Source organism: Podarcis filfolensis (genome assembly GCF_964270895.1).
Source record: "Podarcis filfolensis genome assembly, chromosome: 12".
Lineage (NCBI taxonomy): Eukaryota > Metazoa > Chordata > Lepidosauria > Squamata > Lacertidae > Podarcis > Podarcis filfolensis.
The window spans coordinates 21,031,107-21,041,132 of NC_139614.1; the positions used below are offsets into that span (position 1 = coordinate 21,031,107).

General features: G+C 40.1%; 1 protein-coding gene and 1 long non-coding RNA gene across 2 annotated transcripts in view; one reads left to right on the plus strand and one right to left on the minus strand.

Moving 5' to 3' along the window:
- RFTN1 (raftlin, lipid raft linker 1) overlaps nt 1-3,276 on the plus strand; it is a 109,192-nt gene extending 105,916 nt beyond the window's left edge. The window contains exon 10 of the mRNA XM_083578050.1: nt 1,352-3,276. Coding sequence (XP_083434176.1) covers nt 1,352-1,813 — 462 coding nt within the window. The 3' untranslated portion in view covers nt 1,814-3,276. The remainder of the gene's footprint in view (nt 1-1,351) is intronic.
- LOC310745603 lies at nt 2,306-8,287 on the minus strand. The gene is made up of 2 exons (XR_014540217.1): nt 5,149-8,287; nt 2,306-4,345 (listed from the first exon to the last, which is right to left on the minus strand). It is a non-coding gene; the product is annotated as an uncharacterized lncRNA (long non-coding RNA).
- Between the last annotated feature and the right edge of the window lie 1,739 nt (nt 8,288-10,026).

Sequence of the window (10,026 nt, forward strand, 5' to 3'; positions counted from 1 at the left end):
AGCTATACATAGTGCTGTTGTGTCGTTCTGTTCATTCTGGCCTCAATAATGTTATTTTCTAATTATTAAATGTGCATGGTTTAACTATATCTTAAAAACAATCTTATAGTGACTTATATAGATAGGGAGGTTATATATAGTTGGGCAGCTGCATGCACACACGCGTATCTTTCTGTAGCTTGAAGGTATTTTGGAGATAAACAGAAGGAAGCAATCTTGATGAAATTCTAACAGTGCAATGGAAATATATAATCTGTGTAATGGTTTAAGTCCGTGTCAGCATTTCTGTGTGATGAAATGAGAGATTATGAGATTGGGAATGAGGTGGGCAGGCTGGAATGATGTTGGCCCAGGTTAGTTATCATAGCAATAAGCAGAAGTCTTAGCATACTTTCAGACATACTTTTCAATCTCTTTTTTTCTGTTTGGGTTTTTTAAAAAAACAAAATGAAAGCACATTTCCTATAGATGTGAAACCCCCCGCCCCACCCCCTTCACACATACATGGGTGAGCTGCTCCACCCATGTGGATAAATTAATGCCTATGGTAGAAGAGTGAAATAATAATAGCAATAGTGAAATAACCGTGTACCTACCATCTCCAGTTGCCAGATGTGACATGCTCATGAGATACGTTAAGACAAGAGCACACTACGTCAGGGTACTTACTTGAGTGAACTTCATATTAAAATGTTTTCAAAGAGGGCTTGCATGCTGGTTTTTGAAAATAGTGTACATACCAAACTTTTCAAACACTTGTTTGCATAAGTGGCAAGGTTTCCTCTTACGAGCATATTTTTCCAAAAGCAATGCTGTCTTAATCAACATGGCTCTGTATGTGTGTCTTACCTGGGCTTGCTTTCAAAAAATAATAAAAATGTAACATCATACCTTGCACCTATCTGAGTTTGGAGGGTAGGAGGCAGGAGGACAATACCTTGTGCTGCAACTGTTCATTCATTTACTGTGGGCGAGATGTACAAAACTGGGTGCGTAACAGCTCCCCATTGCCATATATGAAGGAAATGTCCTACATATGCTGTCTGTGAACTTTCGCTAGTTCATAGAAGAGATTGGGGAGGTTAACACATTTTTAAAATGCAGATCAAAATGTGCCGTTTAAGAAGATTGCTGTTTTCTAAGAGAAGCTTAGCATGTACCTACAGGAGAGCTAACAAGCCAAGCTATTTCACTTTCCTAAAAAGTGCTCCTGTTTAAAAATAGAAATCCACAACCTGTCTTGTCTCATCACACTTATTAAATTAACATTCAGCATTGAATTTAAACAGATTTCTGCTGGTGCCTCTCTCTCTTTTTTTAACATAACCTTTATCACTATATCTGTTTGCAGTTTCATTGGAGGTTCTCCAAAGAAGACAGACACCAGAAGCAAGCCAAGAAATCTTTGAAGGCAAAACTAAGTGCCAAAGAGCGGCACCAGACAGGAGAAATGCAAGAGTTAGAAGTTACGGAAAATGCAAGAAATTCAGAAACACAGTTCTGCACAGCTGAAAGTGGCTTGCAGTTCCCAGTAATCTCAGATCAACAGCTGGCTGCTGTTGAAGACGGAGGAACCGAAACTCTTGGGCATGGAGACGGGCCTCTCTACAACAATGAAGTGTTTGCAGAAAAGTGGAACGCAGGTCATAATGCTGAACAAGATGGAGGAGGCTTGTGTTTGGAGCAGACAGGCATGCATGAAAACTGTGAGGGCCAAATATTTCAAGACCATTGCACTGCAACTGACACTGATTGGAGCTGTGGAGCAGAAGCAACAGAAACCAGTTTCGATGCCGGGTGTCAGTTCGACTGAGAGAGGCAATTATTTGCCAAAGTAAGAAACTCACTTGATTTCACATTGCTGGTTTTCTACAGGTACACAGTGGAAATGTTAGTCCTATTGCATTTTCCACTTGGCAATGTATGCAAGCCTATTCAGGCTTTTTCTGCCACCCAGGGAAACCCATGGATATTGGAAACTGTGTTGAGCTGCTTTTTCAACCAAACAGAAACTGTCCTGTGCTTTATATGTTCATATTTTTAAACAAAGTATAATTGGTGTGCACCATATTTTTATTCAGTTTTGTGAAATGGGAGTTCAGGATATAAGAAGCTTTAAAGAAGTGGCTATAAATTGCATTTGTCTTAAACACATTTATTAGTATGCCTTTGGAACTACTAATCTCTTGCAAAAAAAAATCTAAAGCAATAAAGTGTTTTTGTCTGGGAAACCACTAGTGGCAGAGAGAGAAAGAGAACGCAATGATTTTCTATATGCTTAAGAATCTCATTCATACTCAGTGTATCCGATTACCATTTAATCAAGATTATGTTCCAGATTTTTAGGTTGCTAATCAACTTGTCACATAAAACAGATCATAAAACAAAATGCATGTAAAAGACAACCTGGTTAACTTGTGTATATTTCATAAAACGGAGTACAAAGGGCATTTATCACCTACTTGTTTTGGAAGCAGGTGAGTCTTTACTGAGAATTTTCCTCAAGAAAATAATCTGCTAGCAAACATAGAAGCCACTATGGTCTTGAAATGCACAAACTAATACACCATTTTCTCAGCTGACAACTAGGGATGGGGAAGGCATTTATTTGGTCCACTTTTCACAGCAGACGGGCCTAATAAAACAGTCCCAAATTTACTTGCAGATTGGAATGCAACTCAGCCTGATTTTCTGTTTCTCCAGATTATGTGATGCAGTTTTAGTCTGCAAAAGGTGCACACAGAAACACACGTTTTAGAAATTAATATATTGCATAGTGAATGGCCTATTTCACGTAGTAAAGTGCATATGGTCTAAATGCAGACTTCCCATGTATTGTTTTAAAAAATCTGCATAAAACCTATTATTGAGCATCAGTGAGACTGAAACAGGTTGGGATTTGCTGTTCAGCCCATCCCTACTGATAGTACATGATGTAAAATCACTGATTTTTCTCATATTTTTCAGGCATATTAATCTTTACAATAAAACTTGTGTTATTGGAATTTTTAAATGCTCTCGAATATATATTAATTCTCAGTCACCTTTTCTGTATACATTGTAGTTGCATTACCTAGCAACCCACCTGGGTTCACATTTGGGCAATGTTTAGAATCTGTAAAGTGTTTTGAAAATGCCTTCTGTCCTTTCACAAATTCAAACTCAAGTCTATAAACAATACAGCTGCTTTTCTTTACCAGCTGATTTATGTTTGATAGTTCCCATTAGTTTCTTTGTAAAGTATTTTGACTCAATAAAACATGGTCTCTAGGTACACATGATGCATACTTAAGCTATTTTTTAAACTGTCAGCTTCATCTGCAAGAAACTGCAATTTGCAGAACACTTTAAAACAAAGCTGTACCACTTCAAATGGCTGCATAAAAGATAATGGAAGGATAGTTTAAATCATTTCATTCCACACACACAAGGCAATTTAATCCCTCCCCCAAGTAATTGAAGAATGTTTACTTTGGCTTCAGCAACTTAGCCGAATATTAGAAAAACAGGACTGTAAATAACTTTAATTACTCTTGGAATTCTAGATAGGGGTATCTCACCCTGAAGCAACCATGAAATATCCGTGCCCCAATCTTACATTTAATTGCTGCTTAAATACAAATAACTTTTATAAGCCTGTGCCATAATCTGTAAATATATATACCAGTGACACTACAAAATTAGATACACTTAAAAGCTGTGAATCTTTTAATTCCTGCAGTAGTTTACTGTTCTTCATGATCCCTGTATAGAAGCACAGAGCCTTTGTCAAGACCCTTCTAGAATGCTAGTCTACAGATTTTGGTGGAAGGGTAGGTACCCTTGAGTCCTGTGAACACATCCTAAAGTGCTTAGCCCCTTCTTTGACCAACACAATAGCAGCATCAAGGCTAACTTCCTCTTGCTGGTTCTTCATCTAAACAAGCTAGATCTACCCTGTTCAAAATCCCACCCCCATCCCCTTTACCTTTCTTTTGCTTCTTCTAGTTCTTTCATTTTGCATTTTTTGTTTGCTCGCAGTGGTTCTCGTGGTTGCCGCTGGGTGCCTGTAGCACAACCCCAAGAGACGTGACTGTTGTGTCTTTGGTTTAGGAGAGGAACATAAGCCTAAGAGCTGTGTTAACCATCAAGTACTTACCAATGCTTTGGGCTGCAAACCCTTGCTAGCTCCAAATGGAGAGCATATCCCTATCAGCTCCTGTGGTCTATTAGCTGGATTATTGTAGCCTCAGCAATGCCATTGTCATTTGTATCTACTGACTTTGGTCCCACTCATTCTTATTATTTACTCTTTCCTACAACTACTTTCTAGTCACTCTTTTTTCCTGCTGTTCTACATCCTCATCTGCCATGGAGACATCCCCAAGGTAGAGGTTCAGCGCTGTGTTAAAACATTTTGGCAAAATGGCCATCTCCCTATAAACACACCCAGAATTCAAAATCTATTTATTATTAGCTAATTATTTAAGGCACCCATAGAACATTTAATCAAGTTTATAGATGCCTTAAAATAAAGTACAGGAAGGATGTTTAACTTTCTGTATTAAAGGTCCATTTTAGTAACACAAGCTACGGTTCTGTCTACAAACACTCTCCAGAATATCTCTACCTTACTATGTGGCTCTCAGTCTGCTAAGTTATCAGGATCTCAGAAGGGAGGCTGTGAACAAAAGAAACAGGTAAAAACACAGATGTATTCTTTTACTTCCAACTGCTGAAAAGTCATATAAAGAATCATAGAATTGTAGAGTTGGAAGGACCATGAGGCTCATCTAGTTCAACTCCCTACAATGCAGGAATCTTTCACCCAACATGGGGCTCAAACCCATGATCTTGAGAGTAAGAGTCTCATTCTCTACAAACAGATAGATCCAAAATATCAGTTTGTCTATTCTGAATGATGGCCAAGCTTTTTCTTAAAGGTAAAGGGACCCCTGACAGTTAAGTCCAGTTGCGAATGACTCTAGGGTTGCAATGCTCATCTCACAAGGAGCCAGCATTTGTCTGCTCTGCAGACAGTTTTTCTGGGTCATGTGGCCAGCATGACTAAGCCGCTTCTGGCAAACCAGAGCAGCGCATGGAAACGCCGTTACCTTCCCACCAGAGTGGTACCTATTTATCTACTTGCACTTTGACATGCTTTCGAACTGCTAGGTTGGCAGGAGAGGGACCGAGCAACGGGAGCTCACCCCGTTATGGGGATTCAAACCACTGACCTTTTGATCGGCAAGCTCAAGGCTCTGTGGTTTAACCCACAGCGCCACCCACCCAAGCTTATTCTTACTACATCCTAAAAATCTGCAGCCTACACTCACAATTCCAGAAGACCTCCCAGTCCTGAGGGGCACAGGGAGCTACAGTGGGGAGAGGGCAGGAATGCTCTATTGACCAAAATTAGCTACACATGCTACTGTGAATACAATCCCCAATACAGTAACCAGTGCAAATGTGTGTAGATAACACCAACCATTGCCTGCCTTCTCATGGGCGTTTTGAAAATTATATTTCCCTTTTAATCTTGATTAATTTAACTAGATAGAAACACTTTCTTTTAAAAAAATGCATTCTGTTCCCTCCAAATTATTCCGTCTACTCAAAACACACCAAAGCAGCCATCCTGCTTCAAAAGCTACTGACATTTTCTGTCCCACGATCACTGCACTGGGACATGTTTCCTGAACCACACCTCATTTTTTAACTGGCAAGGTATAAATTAATTCTTGAATATTAACCATGGCAGTTGCAATAACAACTGATTGAATCAGACTGTCAGAAGTCTGTTTTCTTGAAGAACAGTAACAGGCCAAATGTCTATTTTAATATGATAGATGGAATAGAGTGAGAAATACATCTGTAGTAATACAGTGACAAGTAAGTTGCATTTTACACTCACTGGAAGAGGACGACCGGCTGTCCTGGTTTAAAAGCAAAAGTACTATTAAATATGACCATCTGAAACTCTTAAATCCTACAGTAAATAATTGCAAATAACACTGAAAATGATACGCTTAAAGTCTTTCGTTGTGAAGCAGTGGGGTCACAATATTGTATATATGTATGTATGTATGTATGTGTACACACACACACCTACTGTCTAGATGGAAATTATTGCACAGGTGCAGATGTGTGCCTGAATTTATGAAACTGATACATCAGACAGAAAAGGGCAAGACAAGAAATGATGCAGACAGAACACAGAGCCAATATCATATCCTTAATTTTTATGAAGGCAGCCTGTGCTGGTAGCATCAGAGCCAGTGATATTTATATGACTGCTGTTTCTTTTTAAGTAGGAACTACGAACGAAGACAATTATACTGAGACTGATATGTTAGATTCCCACAACTGCCTGTGGGAGCGTGCGGCTCTGTTAAGAGAGCTCATGCTCCAGCTAATAGCATGATGATGCCGTTTGTATGAATCAGTATGCCTCTGCGACTGCTGCATATGCTGCCAGCATGATATTCACAATCACATCTCTCGGTCTTTGACCCACCACAACCAAGCAAACTAGAGTAGCTGCCCTCCCAGCCCCCCCATATGATGAAAACAGTTCATACAAATGGTACCTGCTCCATGCAGACCTGCCTAAGATGGTGTGTACTAATTGTGTCTCTCGAGTGGTGTAGAGAATCCACAGTGAGGTGCTCATGTACGTTTCCTTAATTTCACATCATGTTGCTGTAGTTGCCAAGATACTGCTAGTGAAAATGAAAAAGTTTCAACTTAGTAATTACATTATCTTTGGCTTTAGCTACCTGTATCTCTCCATTCATGGTGGATGTTGCCTTAGGTCAGCAGCTGCTATAATTATCAAAGAGTCCTCATTGTACAGAAAATGGAAGCTATGTGCGCAGTACCTTAAATAAAAGAAATCTAGGTGGGACTTTTTAAGCCCAGTTCAGTTCCTTATTTATGAGGCCAGGAACAAGTGCAGTCCCCATTGCTCCTCTGTCCATTTCCTGGCTTTGATGCGTCTATCCTGGGCTGTTTGAACTACAATTCCCCATTGCATCCCCCAAAGGGATTTGTTTAATTATGGTTCACCAGCCTAGCTCTTAAACCATGCTTTGCTCTTGATTGGCAAGCCGACATTAAACCACAATGCAGGTACAACAGGTGGTTCAAACTAACCAGGATTGAAGCGCTAAAAGCAGCACATGAAGGGAGGTGGAAAGAGGATGGGGATAGCTGAAAAGGTCCCACTACTGATGGCGTTTATGCTATGTTACTGAGTACAGGCTCCATTCCTTTATGCCCTCAGGGATATAGGAAGTTGCCTTATATCAAGTTAGAACTGGCATGCTATTATCTACCCAAAAGGAGTAGAGCTCAGAGAGCGAGATTCCAATTTTCTTAATCCTAGCTGAGGTCTGAGTCTTTAACCTCCACGATGCAACTCATGTTCTCGACCAGCGAGCAATGGATTCCTTATCTCCCATCTGCTCCTACTTGTAAAATGCACGTGGCTTCTGCATTCCAAGGTAAAAATAAGGAATGTCTTGGGAGAAACATTAAGTAGATTTTGCAAGCACCACTCAGCCTGCTATCAGCAGATAGGCATGCACTGTCCGCCCAAATTCCCTAGCTGCAAAAGTAGTGTGAAGTCTTAAAGAGAACTGAGGGAGAAGCAGAATGAGGGTGTGCGCAAGCACACAGCACCACCAGATGCTGCCCTTTAAAACAGCTCTTATGCTAAACAGGCCACATTAGTTTTCAGGAGCTTAAAATGAATTTTGGGGGTTCAATGAAGGCTGCTTCACACTAGCGGGGCATATTCACTCCATTCCCAAGTCATTGTTTGCCATCAAAGTGGAAAATACTGCTCTTGCTTTTGAACTATTGATGCATTTTGCTATTACGTAGATGAAGTTCATGTTTGGTAAACCCCAGTTCAAGTCAAGTCAGGGTGACTGTTGCTCTCTCACAAGTGATATGCTTTTACATGCATCAGATTCTCCTGTAGGATAAATGAGCAGTCACGGTACTCGTTTGTATGGATAATCTTGCATCTTTTCCAATCAAGGAAGTTTCACATCAAATGAATTATATAGCAGCCTGCAGTTGTTTAAAAAATGCTTACCTTATTAGACCATTAAGAAGCATAAGAAATCCTTAGAGATTCATAAGTAAAGCATCAATGGAAAATATCTAGTTAGTGAGGAGCCCAGAGAACGCAAGTCATTGCTGCAATTGTATGGGGATCTTGTTTTTCTTTCGGAGAAAATATTCCAGATGAAATAGGGTTGTTAACACCTTATTTGAAATGCTTGTGTTGTTTAAGTTTATACTTACTATAGCAGGCTTGAAATTCGCAAGAGAAGACACCCTTTCTGCAATTAATAGTCCTTGAATCCTGCGCCTGTTCCTAGGGTCATCTCGCCAACACATTTTACAGACTCCTAGGTGTGTGTGACATCCTCAATTAAAGAGACAAGCCATTATTCCTGTAGTAGTCAGTCCATATAAGGACTGACAGAAGTAGGGGCATGATGGGGGAGGGGAGAAATCGGCCGTAAAAAGCGTGGCGTCTTTTGGATATGTATTCGTTGACATTTTGGAAGGAAGCAGGGCTGTGTAGGAACCCACTGCTTCACCGTTGTTCTACTGTAGCCCAAATGGGTCAGCCATCATGTTCCACCTTTCTTTCAGCTGTTTAAAATCACAGGTAAGAGAGTTGTATTAAGAGGTGGCTACAGAACATTGGTTTATAGTTCCACTTTAGGCTTGACACTGCTACTGTCATAGATAATCTCCTTTCTCAGGAAGATTAATTCCCTCCGGCTCAGAGAATTTAAAAAGATCGGAATTGGCATTTCAAAGAAAAAGGCATCCTCAATATTTATACGAGTTGACAAGAGCTCCACTCCCTGCATGCTCTTGCACAGAGCCAAGCAATTTCCTCCTCTCTCCCCTTTTCAAATAGGGGTACTGACATGTCACACTGGCTCATTGGAAATCAAGGAGAACTAATGCTATCAGAATAAATTCTCTTTCCACAGCCTAGCAGTGGAGAGCAAGTACTGCCACTTAAATCTGCCAGCAGCTAAGGAATGGTGCAATGTATAAGTAAAAAAAAGGGGGGGGGGCGGGGAGGAGGGAACTGAAAATTTATTTCAGAATTCCATCTTTCATATTGCAATGTGCTTTTTAGATCCGAAGGAGGTAGGAACTTCTGGAACATGGAGGTCATGAGTTTGCCCAATGTTTTTAAACTGGTTCTTGCTGGGTGGTTTGAGCAGACTTTTTTTTTTTTTAACAACACCCTCAAGTCTGATTTTTAAAAAAATGTTCATAAATTGCATGCTATAAATTAGTCATCAGCACCGTTTGGCGTACAAAGGGCCTGTTACTAGAATCTAACCCAACTTGAAGTGCCTGGAATAATTGCCATCGGCCCCATTAAGTTTCCATTCTGACTGGTGAACTCTAGAGAACTGAAACAACCACAATACTCAAAAGAATTTGGCACAATGTACGGCCTCCTTCCCAGGAGTTCCTGCAAGTTGGTCAGACTGACTGGTCAACATTAAAGAATGGAACACGTCTGTGATATTAAGCAAAGCGCCCAGACAAGGCTTGCATGCAGCTAATGTGTAGATTCCTTTTTTGTTTGGGGCAGAAGGTTCTGATCAGACACCCATCGCTACAGAACAATTCCTTGGCTGTGTTCGCAGTGCTGGACATGCTACACAAAACATGTCCAGAAGATGTCTCAATTGTGCTTGCACCCACCCTGTTTTAAAATTAGTTATTATGAAACCATATTGACAACTAAACAGTAACAAAAATTCAATAATATAGCCAACTAAAGGCAGGGTATACAAAACCTAAACATATTAAATAATAACCATCTAAAATCATGACAGCCATATTTATTTAGGTGACACAGGGAGAGAGATATCTGTAAACCTGAAACTAAGCTATATTAAATAAAAACCCACCATAATGAATAGAAATTATCAGGATCTTCCTGTTCCTTAGAGACCCGTAACTTGGGTGTCATTTTTTCCCAGCAATAACTAA